The sequence below is a fragment of the Haliotis cracherodii genome, unplaced genomic scaffold (assembly GCF_022045235.1).
Source record: "Haliotis cracherodii isolate W230 unplaced genomic scaffold, xgHalCrac1.p SCAF_4, whole genome shotgun sequence".
In the NCBI taxonomy this organism is placed as follows: Eukaryota; Metazoa; Mollusca; class Gastropoda; order Lepetellida; family Haliotidae; genus Haliotis; species Haliotis cracherodii.
In genome coordinates, this window is record NW_027266297.1 from 62989864 (window position 1) to 63012516 (window position 22653).

Consider the following 22653-nt stretch of genomic DNA (forward strand, 5'->3'; position numbering starts at 1 on the left):
GCTGACACGCCGTGATATAACTGGAATACTGTTAAAAGCGGTGTTAAACCCAACTCACTCACTCACTCAAATATTATATCGACTGCCAATATGCAGAGAAGCACAAGGTCACAAAGGACATGAAAACCTCGGATGTCCAGGTGACTTCATCAAAAGATCAACCGATCGTGTTCAATTTCAATATTACATGAAAATAGTGTACATCACAAGAAAAAAATGTATCCAAAATTTGCTCCAGTAATAAACTTTGAAAACATGAATATTCTTCATTCAATAGGGCTTCAATATGTTCATGTGTCCGACAGGATATTCTGTAAAATATTCCTAATCTGAAGAGCTGGCATGTGAAAAAACTATTTTGGAATATTGTACAGAATATTTGTTGACAGACGACCATACTACAGATCCCTGGGCAGAGGGACATAAGAACGATAATTTCCTGGGGCAAAGGGACATTATTACGATAATTTCCTGGGGGAAGGGGCATTATTACGATAATTTCCTGCGGCAAAGGGCCATTATTACGATAATTTCCTGGGGGAAAGGGCCATTATTACGATAATTTCCCGGGGGAAAGGGGCATTATTATGATAATTTCCCGGGGCAAAGGGCCATTATTATGATAATTTGCCCCGTTCCAGGGGAACATTATTAAGAATATTCTGGTTGGGTTGGGAGTAACATTACGAGAATATTCTGGTTGAGTAGGGAGGAACATTACGAGAAAAGAGTGACCTGCAAGAACAATGGAGTGATGCCACAGGAGGTTGATAACTTTGGTTCTGACCATCTTTGGTGAAGAATGACTTTATTCATTTTTGGAAAGGAGCTGAATGTACCTTCACACCATGTTTGAGGAACAGGATCTTCATATGTTTAAAGAACAGTCCTTTCAAACATCTCGAGTGATGCAGTTCTTCATAATGCCTTTGACTGGTTTGGTTAGTTTGTTGTTTAACGCCACACTCAGCAATATTCCAGCTATATAACGGCGGTCTGTAAATAATCAAGCCTGGACCAGACAATCCAGTGGATTGACATAATGAGCATCGATCCTTGCAATTTGGATCGATGACATGCATCAACCAAGTCAGCGAGCCTGACCACCCGATCCCGTTAGTCGCGTCTTATGACAAGCATAGTCGCATTTTACAGTAATGCCTTTGAGAACGAGCTGTATTATACTCTCATGTTAGAACATATTTGTGTACCATATTCAGTACCAGGTTTCCGTGTGAAGTGATGAAGTGATGAAGGTGCTGCAGATGCACCTGTGCTGCGCCCGGTTACTGTAAACTAATCTAGTGCCTGCTGAATAAATGAGTTCAGTAGGATGACATCCGCATCACAATCCCATTATGGTGATTATTCACCTACTCCTGGTTATTACATGGATTCCATGGTCTGGCTATGCTTTGTAGGAGAGAAAGTGTAGAACTTCTTCGAAGTAGGTCAGTCCACGTTCCTTCCATTTGTCCTCTAAGCTGTCAAGGCGATCAAGGATCTCCACATTGTAGTGACTACCTGTAACACAGACAAGATCTCCACATTGTACTGACTACCTGTAACACAGAGAAGATCTCCATGTTGAACCCACTACCTGTAACACAGACAAGATCTCCACATTGTACTGACTACCTGTAACACAGACAAGATCTCCACATTGAACAGACTACCTGTAACACAGACAAGATCTCCACATTGTATTGACTACCTGTAACACAGACAAGATCTCCACATTGAACTGACTACCTGTAACACAGACAAGATCTCCACATTGTATTGACTACCTGTAACACAGACAAGATCTCCACATTGTATTGACTACCTGTAACACAGACAAGATCTCCACATTGAACAGACTACCTGTAACACAGACAAGATCTCCACATTGTATTGACTACCTGTAACACAGACAAGATCTCCACATTGTATTGACTACCTGTAACACAGACAAGATCTCCACATTGTATTGACTACCTGTAACACAGACAAGATCTCCACATTGAACAGACTACCTGTAACACAGACAAGATCTCCACATTGTATTGACTACCTGTAACACAGACAAGATCTCCACATTGTACTGACTATCTGTAACACAGACAAGATCTCCACATTGTACTGACTATCTGTAACACAGAGAAGATCTCTACATTGTACTGACTATCTGTAACACAGACAAGATCTCCACGTTGAACTGACGACCTGTAACACAGACAAGATCTCCACATTGTACTGACCATCTGTAACACAGACAAGATCTCCACGTTGAACTGACAACCTGTAACACAGACAAGATCCAGCCCGCTAGCCCGAGGCTAGTACAAATTCATTCGGGCTAGTACAAATATCCAATTATCCCCATTGTTTTAACATTACAAAGTCATTTTATCTTTACCGGGGCCAGTGAAGCTTTTGAGTTTAGTTCTAACCCTGTAAGTCATTTATTTTAGCAAGGGCATCGACTTGTATCGATACAGATAAAAGGGTATCGTGGATCGTATCGTCGCATAAAAACTCACAATGCATTGGTGCACCAATGTATCGTTTCACCCTCAATACTGCATACTCCAACAACCTATCACTCTATCTATACACCAGCATATAGTCGCGTAGCGGATTCTTACAAAAGTTTGCAAATTGGTTTTTCAATTCATACCTCAATGAACCGAAGAAAATACACAGTCAATGCTTATAATCAAATTCGATAGTATAAAACATGTTTTATCTACAATAGTAACCAAAAACAGCTGTATATATCAAAACAGACAAAAATGACGAGATTGATAAACATTCCAGGTGTAGGAATACAAACTCTGGCGTGACATGAATCAGGTGATTGTTTAATTTATGCACATAAATTGACACGCCTACACTGTCAGTAGTCAACGGAGAGCAGGATCAAAACAATGTTCAGTGGACCTGTCAGTTAAGACAAGAGGCGAAAAGAACTGCAACAGTCAGAGTGTAACGAACTGGAAGAAATATGTCCGGGAGAAGGTGGCTGTTTCAAATTACATGGTCAGTTACTGCCAGATTCAAACATTACTTCCCTGATTATGGTAAAACACAGTTGGAAAAATGCTAGTTAGAAAGGAAAGCCGAAGACATGAAAGTTGAACCGAGGCGAGCAGAAAAAAACCAGGCGAGCGAGCCTGCACGTTTGCTGTTTCATTCATTCTCGGCCATTGGTTTCAAAGGGTAGTTTGGACAAAGAATATGCATGAAAGTCGCTAAATGTCCTGTGCATGACGATACACGTGAGCAGAAAGGGAATTCCCTCGGCTGTAATATTGGGATTCTCCGACATCCCGAAGTAATAAAAGTAGTGCGCCGCGGTGGGCGTGGCTTAATTTTTTACATTCATTGGGAAATGAATGCAATTACATGTGGCCAATTCAGCTGATCAGAATACAGGAATTTCAATGAACACAACAAAAATTTAATTATATTACCTTGTAGTCAACAACAGACTACTTACCATATAACTTTGGAATCAATTCATCTTCCACAAAGTGTGGTGGACCTGAAACAATGAACCAGATAATGGAGTGAGTGAGTGAGAGAACAGTGTTTCAGGTGAAAGTGAAATGGGGTGTAACGTCGCGCCAAAGATTATTGCACTTATATGGCGATGTGCATGCACACATGTGTGTGTTCGTGTGTGGCTGCTTGAACTAGTCCGGACTGTATACTGACTCCAAGCCGACCAGTCTTTGTTTAAGCCCCTTAATGCCGAGCACCAGACGGGTAACAACAAGTACCATCTTTTAATGTCTTTTGGTATGATGCAGCCGGGGATCGAACCCTGGACCTTCCACTCTCCGGGCAGACGCTCTACCACCAAACCACAGAGACAGTCGAACAGAGTTTCAATGTGGCTTTGTTACAAAATGTGGTGACCATAGATATAGTTACATATCTGTCTTGAGTGAGTGAGTGAGTGAGCTTATGCTGCTTTTAGCAATATTCCTGCCATATCATGGCGGAGGACACCTATTAGGCCAGTATCAAATATGACAGTATTGCATGTGTCAGCATTAGAGATTGGCACTAGTCCTATAGTCCTTGCCTAACTGCACAATAGTCAAGGTATCATAAGGCTAAAAAAATAATTGTCTTGGTTCTCAGGCACTGCCAGCATCATCATAAAGTTCGCCGCATGTTTTGTTTTTATTTCCATTTTGAAAAAAAACAAAAATATCCTTAAATATTCCAAGTCCAACGGTAGTCAAATACTGTATTCCAGTATTTTACTCATCAAGGAATACATTTATGTAGGGAGCCCTTCCCAGGTTGATTGTACACAACTGTTTATTTGTTTACACAACTGTTTATTTGTTTACACAACTGTTTATTTGGTTGCATACTAGTTTGAACAAAAATATAAAGGGGGAAAAGAAGAGAAAAGACTCTGCCAGCCCGCACTATAATTTCTTAAAACCGTTGCCTGAGAATCAATTCTTTTATTTTTTTTAAGCCTAAGGATTTTGAAATATTTTATCATTATAGTGAGTGAGTGAGTGAGTTTGGTTTAACGCCGCTTTTAACAGTATTCCAGTAATATCGCGGCGTGTCAGCTTAATGTGGGAGGAAAGCCTGAAGTGATGCAGGTCTCAGACGTTTACCACTTCGGTGAAACCCACGAGCACGGGTATGGTGCTGACAAACCTAGAAACATAATCGGAGCGAACCGTGATTCGAAACCACAATCATAGGTTTCTGGAGTGCCCAAGGGACGCAACTCTGCACAGCGAATCGCAGAGCCTTAGACGACTGGGCCACCCGTGCCCCCTTTTATCATTATAAGGTCTAGTGGACGAAAACTTTTTCTGATATGTTGTGGCCAGTACAAGTTTATAGTCTATGGCAGTATTAATACCAATGCAATAGCAAATACTGACATGAGTAATTGCTGACCTACTGACCTTGGTGCCTGATGACCTACTGACCTTGGTGCCTGATGACCTACTGACCTACTGACACAGGTACTAACCTCCATATAGAGTTGGGTCATAGTTCAAGGTTACGACGAACATCCTGGAAGCTGGCGCTGACACAGACTTTATCAAATCGGCATATCTGAATGTAAATATAGTTAGTTAGTTCATGACCTATTTCCATTAGACAAGAGTCTTGTGACACAATGTACTTATTCAGTGTCCAGTGATGGTGCCATGCATTACACCCTGGTCTAGTGATAGCTCTATAGAAGGGACCCTGGTCTAGTGACAGCTCTATGTATTAGTCCACGGACTTATATTCTATTTACGTCTTTGATTAGACCAGGGTCTAGTGACAGCTGCATGTATTAAACCAGTGTCTAGTGACAGCTGCATGTATTAAACCAGTGTCTAGTGACAGCTGCATGTATTAAACCAGTGTCTAGTGACAGCTGCATGTATTAAACCAGTGTCTAGTGACAGCTGCATGTATTAACCCAGTGTCTAATGACAGCTGCATGTATTAGACTAGGGTCTAGTGATAGCTCCATGTATTAAACCAGTGTCTAGTGACAGCTGCATGTATTAACCCAGTGTCTAGTGACAGCTGCATGTATTAAACCAGTGTCTAGTGATATCTCCATTTATTAGATCAAGGTCTAGTGACAGCTCCATATATTAGATCAAGGTCTAGTGACAGCTCCATGTATTAGACTAGGGTCTAGTGATAGCTCCATGTATTAAACAAGTGTCTAGTGACAGCTGCATGTATTAACCCAGTGTCTAGTGACAGCTGCATGTATTAAACCAGTGTCTAGTGACAGCTGCATGTATTAAACCAGTGTCTAGTGACAGCTGCATGTATTAAACCAGTGTCTAGTGACAGCTGCATGTATTAAACCAGTGTCTAGTGACAGCTGCATGTATTAAACCAGTGTCTAGTGACAGCTGCATGTATTAAACCAGTGTCTAGTGACAGCTGCATGTATTAAACCAGTGTCTAGTGACAGCTGCATGTATTAAACCAGTGTCTAGTGACAGCTGCATGTATTAGACTAGGGTCTAGTGATAGCTTCATGTATTACTATTAGACCCTGATTTAGTGACAGCTGCATGTATTAGACCAGGGTCTAGTGATAGCTCAATGCATTAGACCAGGGTCTAATGACAGCTCCAAGTATTAGAGCAGGGTCTAGTGAATACTTGATGCATGAGACCAGGGTCTAGTGATAGCTCCATGTATTAGATCAGGATCTAGTGATAGCTCCATGTATTAGACAGGGGTCTAGTGATAACTCCATGTATTTGACCATAGTTTAGTGACAGCTCCTTGCATTAGACCAGGGTCTAGTGATAACTCCATGTATTAGACCAGGGTCTAGTGATAACTTATTGCCTTAGATCAAGGTCTAGTGACAGCTCCATATATTAGACCAGGGTCTAGAGTAAGCTCCATGTATTAGATCAAGGTCTAGTGACATCTCCATGTATTAGATCAAGGTCTAGTGACAGCTCCATATATTAGATCAAGGTCTAGTGACAGCTCCATGTATTAGATAAGGGTCTAGTGATAGCTCCATGTATTAGATCAAGGTCTAGTGACAGCTCCATATATTAGACGAGGGTCTAGTGATAGCTTCATGTAATAGAGCAGGGTCTCCTGACAGCTGTATTAGACCAGGGTCTAGTGACAGCTCCATGTATTAGACCAGGATCTAGTGACTAGTGACTAGCTGTATTAGACCCAGTGATGGCTCCTATATGGTCTGGCTGGCTGGTCACTCACCTCTCCCTGTCCTCTCTGTTGATGGCTACCAGAGCGGCTCTGTCCCACACAGCATCAACCTTGTCCTTGAAGGATCTGCAATGGGAGCAGAATGATTCTTGAAAGGCACGCTTAAGTGCATCACATGGTAACAAAACAAATGAGCAAACAGTTGAATGGGATATATCATTCACCTCGGCCTACATCCACAGGACACCCAAAATTAATTTCAAGTGTTCTTGAAGCAAATATGAGGGTCCTGTAATGTTGGTTGGTTGGTTTGTTGTTTAATGCCGCACTCAGAAATATTCCAGCTATATGACAGTTGTCGGTAAATAATCGAGTCTTGACCAGACAACCCAGTGATTGACATCATGAGCATCGATCTACGCAATTGGGGTCAGCAAGCCTGACCACCCGATCCCGTTAGTCGCCTCTTACGACAAGCAAAGTCGCCTTTCACGGGAAGCATGGGTTGCTGAGACCTTTTCTACCCCGGATCTTCACAGGTCTCCTGTAAAGTAATGAAATGGTGTAGTGTACTGTAAGATTTGATAATTACTTTAACTACAGGACCTAATATTTTTCGAGAACTAGTAAAATAAGGTTTACACTAGTCTTCTGGCCTAATGTTAGAAAAAAAAATAACCTGAATTTCTAAGGCTGATTGTGTGTCAGCTTATTGTGGAAAGACAGTTTCGTGTGGCAGGAGAAGATGTTAAACAGGTGATAAATGTACTGGGTTCACATCCAACCCAACTAATACCAAATCATATCAGCTTCACCTGTCAAACATCTTCAAGTGCAACATCCCTGTAGAGTCTACAGACTTAGGGAGCAGGGCCAACTTGCACAAAGCGATCTTAGCGCTATGACTGTCGTAAGCCTATATTAAGGTATGGGAGTTAAGATCATCTTAGCAGTAAGAAAGTTTTGTGCAAGTGGGCCCAGTATACTATGCCAAGCCTCTCAAGGAAATGATACACATCATGGCTACGTACCTGTTGAAATCAAACACATCACATTTGTACAAAGAGATTCGGCCATCACTACTCTGAAAACAAAAAGTAAAAAGGTGACAGGCATAGCCAGGGTGCATGGTCAGTAACAGTTTCACTGGACAAGGGGCATGTACACTAGCCATTCTGAGAGCTCATGGGGCACGGGTGGCCCAGTCGTCCAAGGTTTTGCCGCGATTCGCTGTGCAGAGTTGCGTCCCTTGGGCACGCCAGAAACCTATGATTGTGGGTTTGAATCCTGTTTCACCCCGATTATGTTTCTAGGTTTGTGAGCACCATACCCGTGCTCGTGGGTTTCACCGAAGTGATAAACGTCTGAGACCTGCATCACTTCGGGCTTTCCTCCCACATTAAGCTGACACGCCATGATATAACTGGAATACTGTTAAAAGCGGCATTAAACACAACTCACTCTGAGAGCTCATTCCATGGAAAGTAAAATTGAATCATTTGTGTGCTATCAATTTCAGGACAAACTTTCTGTAAACATTTAATAAAGGATGCGATCCTCTATACAATATAAGACCACCTCCATGGTCTAGTTGTAGAGCGTCCGCCCAGGGAACGGAAGGTCCTGAGTCTATCCCCGGCCATGTCATACCAAAAGACGTTAAAAGATGGTACTCGTTGTTACTCTGTCTGGCGCTCGGCATTAAGGGGCTAAAAAAAGGACTCGTCAGCTCGGAGTCAGTATACTGTGTCTGAGTGGGGTATTCATGTTAAACCTCGGCATGGTATCTCAGTGAGCTAGCACTATAAATCGGTATCAGTCCGGACTAGTACAAGCAGCCAAACACACACACACACGTGCATGCACGTCGCTATATAAGTGCAATAATCTTGCACGCGACGTTAAACCCCATTTCACCTCACCTCACCTATACAATATATTGTGTGAGGAACTGTCACAAACATGGCAAGAACAGATGAACTTCCTCTCAAAGAGGAACTCGTCCTGATCCAATCTCGTGCTCTTGTAAAACTGACTAGGGCTGGGACGAGTCCAAATTTACAACCCGGGTACACGACACCCTATTACCCAGCCCTACCCGGATACCCGCTGTAGGTCTCAAGAGTTGGGTACAAAATGTCCAAATGGGAATTGTTTTACCACAGCCCTGGCAAAAACTATTTAGATACACATATAATATGATCTGGTCATGTATACACTGCAGTTGATAGACTCTTTATCCTTACTCAAACATATAAACGAATGCCTGCATTTTGATAAAGAAATGTGAACATTGGCTATACTTGTAGTGTAACCATTGAGTTTTATTGTTAATGTCATTGAACAGTTTATCACGTGACTAACCACTGGTCTGATGGGACAATTACACAGACAATGTCATATCTCTCACAAGCCAGGAAATACAATGTCTACACCTAGCCTGGATGTGGGTTTCTCACTGTACCAAAAAATATCAGCGTTATTATATTCCTTAAGAATTTTAATGATTTAAGTTCCACAGAGCTCCAGATAAGCTGCGTAACTGCGTAAAATACGCATCATAAATGCAGAAATACACAGTAAAATATAATCCAAGCGTATCAAATACGCAACGAACATTACAGATACGCTACAAAAATAAAACTTGTGCGTATCATCAAAATATTGTGAAGTAACCCTGCGTATTCGATTAGCAAATCAGCAACCTATTTTGAAAAAAACGGGCATTCCCTCAACCTTGCCAAACTCCACGATGACAGTTACATCATGATCATTTGCCATCACACTTTCTTGTGGAAGTATCGTGGTATTTTTGAGTCCTATAAAGCTCTCGAACCCACACGACACCAGTTTGCAGGGACTAGATGAATAGTGTTTTAAAATATTTAACTTAAATACCCACATGTGTAAAAACTAATGGGTAACAGAAATTTGAATACGCAGACAGAATTACTGATACCCAATGATTTTAAAATGCATGGGTAAAATACCCACAACACCAAAAGCTTATCTGGAGCTCTGAGTTCCATAACATAATTGAAAACAAGCTCTGCGGTTAGTAGATGAAAAGACCTCTATGTAACATTTTCCCCTTTCTAGGTCAAGATTACTGTTATCATGGTTATTTAAAAAAAAATTAATGAAATAATGAGTGAGTGAGTTGGGTTTAATGCCACTTTGAACAGTATTCCAGTTATATCCCAGAGTGTCAGCTTGATATCGGAGGAAAGCCCAAACTGATTCAGATCTCGGACTTTACCACTTCGGTAAAACCCATGTGCATGGTTATGGTGCTGACAAACCTATAAGCATATTCAGGATTTGAACCCATGATCATAGGTTTCTGGCGTACCCAAGGGTCCCTGCAACTCTGCAAAGTCAATTGAGGCACCTTAGATGACTGGGCCCCCTCAAAATGAAATAAATACAATTACCATGAATACATACGTGTATATAACTATTTATGTTATTTTTATGGTGAGTTTATACTTCTTTGATAATGCTTTAATTGATTCCAATACACAGTTATGGAAATTGACCCCTCGAAAAGCCAAACAAACAGGAAGTCACTTACTGTGGAGCCATGTAATCTTTAACCCCAAGAATCAAGGACCATATTTGTAATTGAGGGCGCTTTCCGACTACGAGCCAGTATGAATAAAGACGAATTTGTAGTAATTTCTGATGTGGCATTATCATCAGGTGATCTGAGAAATATCTCCACACAAATATCAACCACTCCCAGTAAACACTATAAAATGCAGTAACTTGACCACTACCAGACATAAAGAAATGGCGACAATATGCGATACAAAACAAGCCAGCAACTTATGACAACCATGAATGTTATATGAAGCAGAGACAAAGGGAAGTAACTACATGGTAGTAAGTACAAGGGGGGTAACTCCAGTGTTCTATTCCTGGCATGAAGTTGAAACAAGTTTGTGTGGGAGACTGCAATAACCTGCCTTGTGCATATGTTAAAATAAACCTGCATGTATACCTAACTCATATAACTACTTGTATGTCTAACTGTGCTACTGGCTCTGGTACCTACCCATCTTCCCGAGGCAAGGGAGTTAACTGATAATAAAAGTCTAGTTTTCACCCTTGCCGAACTAGACTTGAATTTGGTGGCTTGATTGTAGCGGTGGCTATTACGAGTTATGTCGCTTCTAATTTCTCCTATTGACCAATCAGATTCCACCTCTCATATCACTTGCATTTGCTTCATACAAAATGGCGACACCCAGTCAGGACAAACTGATCCAGTCAAAATCTCTTCTATCATAAAATGGGTCTTACATCATGAAGTGCATCAAATTACTTGAGCATCTTGATAAGAAACATGAAAAGGTTTGGAAAATATCTGTCGACGCCCAGTTGATGGCACACACACCTTGCAAATCCTGCAGTCGACGGAAATCTGCAGGCTGAAATCCATGTTGTTTATGAACCGGATGTCTAATTCATTTTGTGATTTTGATTGGATTATACATAGACTCGTTAGTCCAGTGAAAATGTATCTTCGGAATTCGAGCCTAGTTCGGCAAGGTTTGAAACTGGAGTTCTATAGACAGTCAACTCCCTTGCCTTGGGAAGATGGTTACTACCTCGTATAACTACTCATATGTCAGACTGTCCTACTGGCTCTGGTACTACCTTGTATAACTCTACTTGTATGTCGGACTGTTTTACTCGGTCTGCTACAATCTCGTATTACTACTCATATGTCAGACTGTCCTTCTGGCTCTGGTACTACCTTGTATAACTCTACTTGTATGTTGGACTGTTTTACTCGGTCTGCTACAATCTCGTATAACTACTCATATGTCAGACTGTCCTACTGGCTCTGGTACTACCTTGTATAACTCTACTTGTATGTCGGACTTTGTTACTCGGTCTGCTACAATCTCGTATTACTACTCATATGTCAGACTGTCCTTCTGGCTCTGGTACTACCTTGTATAACTCTACTTGTATGTGGGACTGTGTTACTCGGTCTGCTACAATCTCGTATAACTACTCATATGTCAGACTCTCCTACTGGCTCTGGTACTACCTTGTATAGCTCTACTTGCATGTCAGACTGTTTTACTCGGTCTGCTACAATCTCGTATAACTACTCATATGTCAGACTGTCCTTCTGGCTCTGGTACTACCTTGTATAACTCTACTTGTATGTGGGACTGTGTTACTCGGTCTGCTACAACATCATATATCTACTCATATGTCAGACTGTCCTACTGGCTCTGGTACTACCTTGTATAACGCTACTTGTATGTCGGACTTTGTTACTCGGTCTGCTACAATCTCGTATAACTACTCATATGTCAGACTGTCCTACTGGCTCTGGTACTACCTTGTATAACGCTACTTGTATGTCGGACTTTGTTACTCGGTCTGCTACAATCTCGTATAACTACTCATATGTCAGACTGTCCTACTGGCTCTGGTACTACCTTGTATAACGCTACTTGTATGTCGGACTTTGTTACTCGGTCTGCTACAATCTCGTATAACTACTCATATGTCAGACTCTTCTACTGGCTCTGGAACCTACCTTGTACAAATCTCCTGCGATGTCTGTGAGTGTTTCCTTGCTGTACTCAATGTTTTGCTCCGTGAAGAACTCGACCACTGCCTGCTCCACTGCCTCCACTCCGATGACAGTGTGGCCCTGGTCGGCAATCCTGCAACATTAATCTTCTACAGCATGCTGTCTCACAGTCACTTGGGATTAAACACTCAGTCTTGCGGGGACTTTCTTTCAGAACAATCAGCACTTCCTAGAGGCCATGGGCTACTAAGGTCCACCGTGCTCCCCCTCTAAAACACCTTCCCCAAACAAAACCTACTTTTTCTGAAAAACTTGCAACCCTGAACACGAACTTGAATGGTAATATTGAAAATATAGGGATGAAGTTATTCTGGAAGCCATGACGCCACTAGATTGTTTCCTGTAGTTGTTTGTGTGTATATCTCAAATGTATATTTAGAAATTACGGAAAATTTGAGTGATCAACATAGAGCGAATAAACAAAATAATGCTATATTAACCAAAAGTTTAATAATTAATACAATGTCCATGTCATCTAAGTGGCAATAGCATCATTGCGACAAGAATAACATCAGCTTCCTATTCATATAATACACAAGAAATTTAAACATTTATGAAGTGCTCTACATGGGGTTAAGTGGCGATCGAGCCAAGAAAAGTTGGCATGGATGGTCAAGAGTGAAAAGCAAACTTTGACATAGCCTAGTGGACACTCTTGCCACGGGAAGATGTGTGTGAACATGCAATACAAACCATTTTAAGTCAAGAGTTTTGCCGCACAAAGGTACGAGAATCTTCTGGGCAGGTTTTCCACCGGTCAGCTTGTCAGCATACTTCAGTAGAAGGCTGGAATTAAATGTGAAATGATCAAATGGATCCAGAGAGGATGTAGGGGTGGATAACCTCCTTTCTTTTCTCTCCTCAGAAACCTGACACATTCAGTGTTTGAATAATTTTAAAACTCATCAAGACAGTTGGGCAGGTGACCCATAAATGTTGCCTGCCCATCTTCAAGATTACCTGCCCGGATTCAGTTGAAACAGTGCAGAATCTAATTGAGAATCTATGAGTAGTAGTAGTAGTAAAGAATATGCCAGTAGCCTTAAAATTATCTGCCAGACATTTGGGCAGGTGGAGGACAATCACATTTTTTTTCAGAAAATACACAAATCAAAATTAAACTTTGCACTGCACCTCTTCAATTACTAATAACTAGTATGGCAACTATTTCCTAAGTTTGAAAAGAATCCATGCAGTAGCACTCTAGTAATAGGTCTCACAATGGTTTCAGTAAGAACATTCTAAGTGTTAAACAGCTGTATTTTTCCAGAAAATCTGATTTTTGAAACCAAACTTCACACTTTGCACTCAAATCGCGTGGAAACTTCATAACGATAAACTTTTCCGAGCAGATTCGAAAGGAACAGCTAGCTTTAGACACATGTTTGTGGCTGCTATTTTTAGAGCATCGTCCCGAGGCAAGGGTGTTAACTGACTATAAAAGTCTATATACTATAGACTATATACCAGCCTAGTTCGGCAAGGGTGGAAACTGGACTTTTATTGTCAGTTAACTCTCCAATCTCATTAAAATCAGATCTTAGTTCTTGCTACCGCTAAACAAAGATCTGAGGACATCCCATTACCGGTCACGTCAGAACGACCTTTCATCCAACCAATCAAAGCGTCGCTTACCAGATCATGAAAGTGACAGTCGCAGTGTGTTTTCTAATCATGCAACCACGATACACTTAACATGGGGTATTCCGAACGACAGTTACGGGTTTTATGATTATATCCATACAATCTAGGCCATCTATAAGCCATTCCAGTTACATCAAAATATGTTTCGAAGTGTAGTCGCCAATTTGAAACTAGTGCCGTAAAGCTAAAAAAAGCTGCCATCTGACTGGCCAGTGTCGGTTTCTTGTCAGTCATTTTATTGGTCTGTCAAAATTCGTGAAAGGTCGTTCTGACGTGACCCGTAATGGGATGTCCTCAGGTCTTTGTTTAGCGGTAGCGAAAACTAAGATCTGATTATAATGAGATTGGAGAGTTAACTGACAATAAAAGTCCAGTTTCCACCCTTGCCGAACTAGGCTGGTATATAGTCTATAGTATAGTCTATAGTATATAGACTTATATAGTCAGTTAACTCCCTTGCCTCGGGATGATGCTCTAAAAATAGCCACTACGAACATGTGTCTAAAGCTAGCTGTTCCTTTCGAATCTGCATGGAAAAGTTTATCGTTACGAAGTTTCCACGCGATTTGAGTGCAAAGTGCGAAGTTTGGTTTCAATAATCAGATATTCTGGAAAAATACAGCTGTTTAACACTTAGAATGTTCTTACTGAACACATACACAGACTTAATACACAGCTTTCTTCAACCAGCCCAAGCCAATATCTACTCCCCTAGAGTAAAAGTAATTACAACTTACGGGTGCACATAGTCCTTGTGAAAACCAATTTGTCCCGTTTTCCAGTATTTCTCTGACCAGTCGTTGACATCCAGCACAGTGTAGTGGGAAGACTCTGTCCCCTCTGGGTTAGGTGAAGTGTCAGCCATCTGCAATACAAGTCAAACTCCCAACACAATGTGACAGCTTAAAAAGTTATAGTGATATAGTGAGTGAGTGAGTATGGTTTTACGCCGCTTTTAGCAATATTCCAGCAATATCACGGCGGGGGACACCAGAAATGGGCTTCACACATTGTACCCATGTCGGGAATCGAACCCGGGTCTTCAGCGTGACGAGCGAACGCTTTAACCACTAGGCTACCCGGCCGCCCCTTATAGGTCAACCACATTTACTACATATCACCATCTATGTGACCCTACCCATAATGAGACGCACCTGCAGAAACCTCAGAATCAATGTTAATTTATACACATACTAGGGCTGCAACGAATACAATATGAGGCAATTACGATACATATCACGAATAATGGGTAACGAATACGAATATATATTCACGAATACAACAAGTAAGCAGTTGATGTATTATTTATTATATTCAGTGAAACAATAAAATAAATTAATTGATCATGGTTTGACCATTTATTGAGGTATGATAAATGATTAATGTCGGATTAACGAGTTTGTTGGACAAACGAAAGTAAGTAGCGTCAACGATTGTTATTGAAAATTGAACAAATACAGTATAGATAATACATAAACATTGTAATAAAATAATTAAAAAGGAAATACTCATACTGTTATGATGTATTGTATTTGGACAAAACACAAAGGCCTAATCCCCAGAAAAAACCCACAAAGGCCTTATCAAGGTCAAAACTTAAAAAGTGAAAAAAAACCAGAACACACAATCATGTTGAGTGAGTGAGTTTGGTTTTATGCCGAATTTAGCAATATTCTAGCAATATCTTGGCGGAGGACACCAGAAATGGACTTAACACATTATACCCATGTCGGGAATCGAACCCGGGTCTTCGGCGCGGCGAACTTACACTTTAACTACCAGGCTACCCGACTGCCCATCATGTTGAGTGTTAAGTACACACATGATAGGTCTTGTTATACTTTAAGAGGCCCACAGCAGCCACATGAAAAGCAGATTCAAACTTCTTAAATAGAGAATCTCACCCGAGTGTCTTTTATATCAAATATATCAACACGAGTTGATAAAAGAGGAAAAATTACGAGACTTGCCGAGGATATTTGCCACTTTTATGACAAGTGTTGATATATTTGGTATCAAAGGACACGAGGGTGAGATTTTATTTATCATCCAACATCATTCTTCCAACTTTTTCAATTTGTAGACAGTAATTAGCAGTGTCTTCAATGTAAAAAGTACTGCTAACAGCTTCAGTAGCAGAGCCATTAGTGATGTCATTTGATTGTGACGTCATGGTAACCAGTGATGTCACAATCGTCTGCAAAGCATTGTGATGTAATTTCATTGCAGCAATATCTCCTGTAGGAGCCAGTTTGGGATGATAAAAAATATTAATAGGTGTGTTTATCATGTTTATTAGTGGGAACAATTGAAACATGGTCCAGTGCTTTCTGAGGAAGATATTTCTAACATGATGGAATTCATTTGAGAGAACTTTGGAGAATAGTAATAAATCAAATTATTTGGGGAAAAGTGGAAGACATGTATATGTGATGGCTGAAGTTTAATCTTCATCAGCAAGTGGTTTCTGACGAGATGAGGGTTAGGGGCCGACCATGTTATATTCAGGAGGGGTTTGGGAATTTACATAAAAAATAAATTAGTTATGCTGTTGAGAGAAGAAAGAAACTGCCTGCCACAAAAAATACATTGTGGCACATGTTGCAAGGTGGGTTTTTTTTAAATCAGGTTTGTAGTTTTAGATAATAAAATATCGGGTATTATAGCTGTAGCTGAAACATATCTTATCTTGATCACTGTTGATACAAAATCCTAGCCCCGCCACTAGGATATCAAATGGTCAGTCACTTAAAAAGCCTGGGATGCATTTCAAGAGAATAGACAGCATGGTTTAATCTTTGTCAAACAATCTTTTTGTTTTGTTTGTTTGTTGTTTAACGCCACACTCAGCAATATTTAATCTATATGACGGCAGTCTGTAAATAATCGAGTCTGGACCAGACAACTAGTGATTGACATCATGAGCATCGATCCGCACAATTTGGATCGATGACACGTATCAACCAAGTCAGCGAGCCTGACCACCCGATCTCGTTAGTCGCCTTTCACGACAAGCATAGTCACCTTTTACGGCAAGCATGGGATGCTGAAGACCTATTCCACCCCGTAAACTTCACGGGTCTCATGACTTTTTAAACAATTGTGGTCGAGTAAGGGCTGCAGAGCATTTTCTCATGTCTCATTACTGCAGCAGCTACATTGAAAATCTAATGGGAACCTCCCAAACATATTGCATGGGTTGTCATAATTATAGCCCTCGCCATCGGAATCATGCAAATAGAATCACAAGATTACCATGATTAGGCCTAACGGAAAGTAATGAGTGAGTGAGTATGGTTTTACGCCGCTATAAGCAATATTCCGGCAACATCACGACGGGGGACAACAGAAATGGGCTTCACACATTGTACCCATGTCGGGTCTTCAGCGTGACGAGCTAATGCTTTAACCACTAGGCTACCCGACCGCCTGGAATGTAATGAAGATAGCTACATGTGAGCTTATACTTTTAAGTGAAAACAAGTCAAGCTGTTGTAAAATAATATTTCTTACAAAAAGAAAAAGTTACAGTGATGACAAAAAAATGCAAAGTATGCTTTTCAATAAATATCTATTTTGCCAGTGATATACATCCTCAGTTCGATTGTAACAACGTGATAAAAACTCAAGGATGATAGTATAAACTAAGAAACTTGTTTTTCTAGTTTATAAATCTTACATTTCACTGGTCCGTTTTGATCGGAGGGTGAGAAATTTGCCGTGGTGGCGAAATCGGCTGGTCCTATTCTACTGGTATCCCGCTTAATTGACTATATAGCTATTCGTTCGTTCGTTTATCGGAGATCTAACGTGCGCTTTCCGCGTGTAATAATCAGCTGATAATAGGGCCTAAGACTTTAGCGTATCTGGCACACGGGAAGCTAGTCGGACGTCCTCTGTTTATATAGCGACTACATAACCCACTAACCACTTAAACCAGTGCAGCCTGTCATGATGAGAAAATATTTGTAGATTCTGAGATTATAAGTAAAAATAAAAATTAAAAAAATCAAAAAAAAATCGTCTCGACCCTAGATCTAAATACGCCATAAAAATAAGAAATAATATACCTAAACTTACCTTATATAAGAGGTTAGAATTACGGAAATGTCTGGTACTGGCGCCAATAATTTTACAAGTTGTCTTTGAAACAAATTTCGAGATGCACCTCAACACCCTTGTTCCTGATTTGGCAAGGTAAGTGACACTGTGTACTCGCCGGACCATTCAGCAGTTCTTCCAGTTGTGATGAGCTATGGTCATTAAAACACGATCGTCACAGCTTTCCTCGCTATGTGAAATACAACAACTGATCTACGCCACCACGATCGTATTACACCTTAGATGAATTGCATAAAAAACAGTTTTAACCAAGAGTAACTTCCCTTGCCCCAGCGCCACCTACTTCCTCCTACTCAAGCATTGCGAGCAGACGACGAGTTACGGCATTTTAAAGTTTTGAGTGTCCCTAGTGCAGACTCGTACAGGAAGGCCAGCTATCCGCAAAATAATGTTGGAAAGAAGTAAAAGAAGTTGATCGGGTGCACGGATTGTGGAAATTATGGACGATTTGAAGTCGCCAGGGTCACCGACAGAGTGGAAAGCGCGAAAGGCATGGATATGCCACCCATGCCAGGTTCGCCAAAAACGGATGGTCATAGCCTATGACATAGGTCAAGAAACCCATGCTTGTCCTAACAGGTGACAATGCTTGCAAGAGGACCCGTGAAGATCCGGGGTAGAATAGTTCTTCAGCAACCCATGTTTGCTGTAAAAGGCGGCTATGCTTGTCGTGAGAGGAGGCGACTAACGGGATCGGGTGGTCAGGCTCGCTGACTTGGTTGATGCATGTCATCGTATCCCATTTGTGTGGATCGATGCTCATGTTATCAGTCACTGGATCGTCTGGTCCAGACTCGATTATTTACAGACTGCCGTAGCTGGAATATTGTGCGGAGTTAAATAACAATCAAACAAGCTTGCAAGAGGCGACTAACGGGATCAGGTGGACAGGCTCGATGACTTGGCTGATACATAGCATAAGTAGATCTAGATGCTCATGATGTCAATCACTGGATTGTCTTACCCAGAATCGATTATTTACAAACTGCCGTCTCATAACTGGAATATTATGCGGCGTTAAACAACAAACAAACATACAAACGAGTTATGTCCCTCCTATTGACTAATCAGATTCCACCTCTCATATCACTTGCATTTGTTTAAAAATGCGATCTGATCGATATTCAAGATCTTTCCGCGCGAAGTGCAAGAAATCATCACTTGAGCGCCGTGACAAAAATCATGAAAAGATTTAGAAAATATCTGTCCACGCCCATTTGACGGTACACATGCTTTGCAAATCCTGCAATTGACCGAAACATGCACGACCGGCGCCGTGTTGTTTATGAACCGAATATCGAGTTCGTTAAGGGATTTCTTTTGGGCTATACACAGACTGGGTAGTCCAGCCAAAATATCAAAATATGGCTCCATAATTCTAGCCTAGTTCGGCAATGATGGAAACTGGACTTCTATAGTCAGTTAATACCCTTGTCTAGTGAAGATGACGATGTAATCCGACAGTCAAGACGTGTTTTGACTGCCGGACCCATCGCGGCTCCCGGTTAATTCGCCACAAGACCTATACCGTGTACAGAAGCACGCCAATGAACATTTATGACATTCATCAAAGTTAACATTTCCGTGAAGAAAAGTATGTAATACTGTAGCTGTCAGTCGAAATTTCGTTACTCTATTGATGACGCATTTGAAATCTTGCCTGTCCACTACTTTCTCGCTCGCTTTACGTTCAAGAAAAAGTGATAGTTCACCACTGTAAGCGCTTTTTAACGGAAACAAACTAATTAGGTGTTGCAGGTGCTTTCGCTTTCGCGAGAAGAGGTACGCGCGTTCAATACAAATGGCTTTGTTTGCAGGAAATAAGGCTTTTTGTTTTCGTTTGAACTTCGCACAGCGAAATTCTCAAACGATATTAAAGTTAATGTTTTCTTCCTTCAACTGCGACAGATAGGAAGGCCTGGTTTAATAGCTCGAAGACCCGATCATCGCCACGAGCTTGGACAGAGGGTAGGGTCGTTGGAAGGACATTTTCTTTCAAAATCTCACGTTCACAAGATCCCCTGGGACTACATTAACCAGTATAGTATGTTAATCATTTGGATCTTTTTAGGGGCGTAGGGTTAGTCTCATGGCAAATGCGTTCGCTCGTCACGCCAGAGGCCGGGTTCGATTCCCCAAATGGGTACAATGTGTGAAGCCCATTTCTAGTGTCCCTCGTCGTGATTATTTCTGGAATATCGATAAAAGCGGTCACACCATACTCACATGGATCATTTCGATAAAATCAACAACTTTCGGGCGAAGGACACGTAAAATCGTTCGTTAAACGTTAGCTCTGTACAGCTACAGTCTTGAATACAAACAGATGTTTTGGTGTCACAATTTGTACTTACTACTTGCAACGTTCAGTAATTACATCTTCATATTCTTTATAAATCCTTTCAAACTATATAACTGGACGAATGATGACTGTTTCCTTCCATGTTGATTTCATAATCGTCACTGTTGTCCTTTCAAATCGAAATAATTTTAATATTCACTTGTAAAAATGAAACTTATCTAACTTGTATGAGAAGTGAACAACGTACTATGCACAGCATACACGCTGAGCCTCCTGTTTATATATTGCTGACGCAAACCGCAGCATATTTGCCTTACTACTTACGTTGTCTTTGTAAACATGTATCGCGACATCATGACACATGTTTCGATACCTGGACTGTCGAATAGTAATTGAATGAATGCCCTCAGTAATAAGACTATTCGCACATTGCCGGTTCTGTGTACGTGTCATGGGGTGTAATTAGTTTGTCTGCAATTTCGTTGCCGGCTCAACAATTATATGCACCCGATCCGTACTTTTGTATGCCTTGCCTTTGCCAGTATGACAATTAAATAAGAAACTGCTAGTAAATGGTCTTGAATGACTCCCGAGAATGTCTTCGTCATCTTTTCATGGACAATAAAAAAACATCAAAACGCAAGAGCATAACATAACACCCAGGCCATATCTACCTTCTTGTCCCTGTGTTGATCGGTACTTTATTATCACATGACCAACACCCACAGCAGGCACAAGCTCACCACAGCGATACCCCATTATATATATATATATATATATATATGAAGCTCTCGGCAATATTCAAGTTATATGACGCAAGTTGATCACGCGCAACCCATGCTTGCCCTAAAAGGCGACTATGCTTGTAAGAGGCGACTAACGGGATCGGGTGGTCAGACTCGGTGACTTGGTTGATGCATGTCATCGTATCGCAATTGTGTGGATCTATGCTCATGATGACCATCAGCGGATTGTCTGGTCCAAACTGAAATATTTACAGACCGCCGTCACATAGCTGAGATATTGCTGAGTGCGACGTTAAACAACCAACCAAACAACCAACCGGGAAACCGAAGTAACAGTTGTCCTGAGAACAGTACGGTGTACGGTTTGAGTTTGGTGTGAGACTGTGAAATCAGTTGCCTCATTGCTGCAAGGGAGTACACGACATCCGTCCAAACACAAACTGTATTCACCTATGCATGACCCTCAAATGAATTCATGAATCAAGCCATGAACATTGTTGTTGCAGAATGTACTCGGTTTGACCACGGGCCTAAATATTATAGGTCCCTTATTTAATATAGAATACCAAATGGATTATGTTTTGCTACATACACTATACGTATTGTCTTCATCTGCACATGTACGAATAGAACGGTCGTCAAGTCTAGAAAGATCCTTAAATATTAGTGAGTGAGTGAGTTGGAGTAACGCCGCTTTTAACAGTATTCCAGTTACATCACGGCGTGTCAGCTTAATGTGGGAGGAAAGCCCGAAGTGATGCAGGTCTCAGACGTTTACAACTTCGGTGAAACCCACGAGCACGGGTATGGTGCTGACAAACCTAGAAACATATCCTTAAATATTAACAAGTTATATGACCAAGTGCGCGCAGTGCCCCCAGATTACTCATCGATATCCTATCAATATCAGTTTTTGCCTAAATAAAAACAATAAAATAGTCTCATCTACGCAAACAATTGGTTTCAATTTAAGAAATTATATAATTTCGTCTCCATAGAACCTAGCCGAAGAATATGGATAAGTATGGTAATGTCGAAGTATGCACCTGATTGACCAGGTGACAATGAAATATCATGTTTTGGACAAGGTAAAGTATTAACGTTTTGAAACCCAACGGTGATGTCCGTTGTCAAACAGTTGATTTTAAGGGACTGTTTTTGCCGCGCTACCGGCAGTGTTTTAGTTATCTGGTAGATATAGGTTTAGTTAATTTATGTATGAGTCACATACTTGAAATTTGGTTGTGTCGATGTTGCAGTTGAGATCAAAAGATTGTTTTATACTTAATCTGTGGTATTTACCTTTCACTTTTTCTGTCCGCGTGTTGACAGCCTTTAATAAACGTACAGTTTGGTCCCGTCTTGTTATGGATGGGATATAAATTCAGCTGTGTCGCCGACTCCACAGGGGCTTGTAACGCACAAATAGCACCTACAGCGGTAGAAACTAACAGTTTTACTCCACTAGTCCTTATAACGATAACATGTAGCAAAACCTGTAAAATGGCAAATTTCTACTAGTCCTTATGATACCTTAA

General features: G+C 40.9%; 1 protein-coding gene across 1 annotated transcript; it reads right to left on the reverse strand.

The window, feature by feature from the left end:
- Nucleotides 1-58: 58 nt before the first annotated feature.
- Nucleotides 59-18283, reverse strand: LOC139479673 (thiopurine S-methyltransferase-like). Its single transcript, XM_071262518.1, has 9 exons — nt 18026-18283; nt 14683-14810; nt 12995-13087; nt 12245-12374; nt 7713-7765; nt 6733-6807; nt 5000-5085; nt 3485-3529; nt 59-1524 (listed from the first exon to the last, which is right to left on the reverse strand). The coding sequence occupies exons 1-9, from the start codon at nt 18170-18172 to the stop codon at nt 1409-1411; spliced, it is 873 nt and encodes a 290-aa protein (XP_071118619.1). The 5' UTR covers nt 18173-18283; the 3' UTR covers nt 59-1408.
- Nucleotides 18284-22653: the final 4370 nt, after the last annotated feature.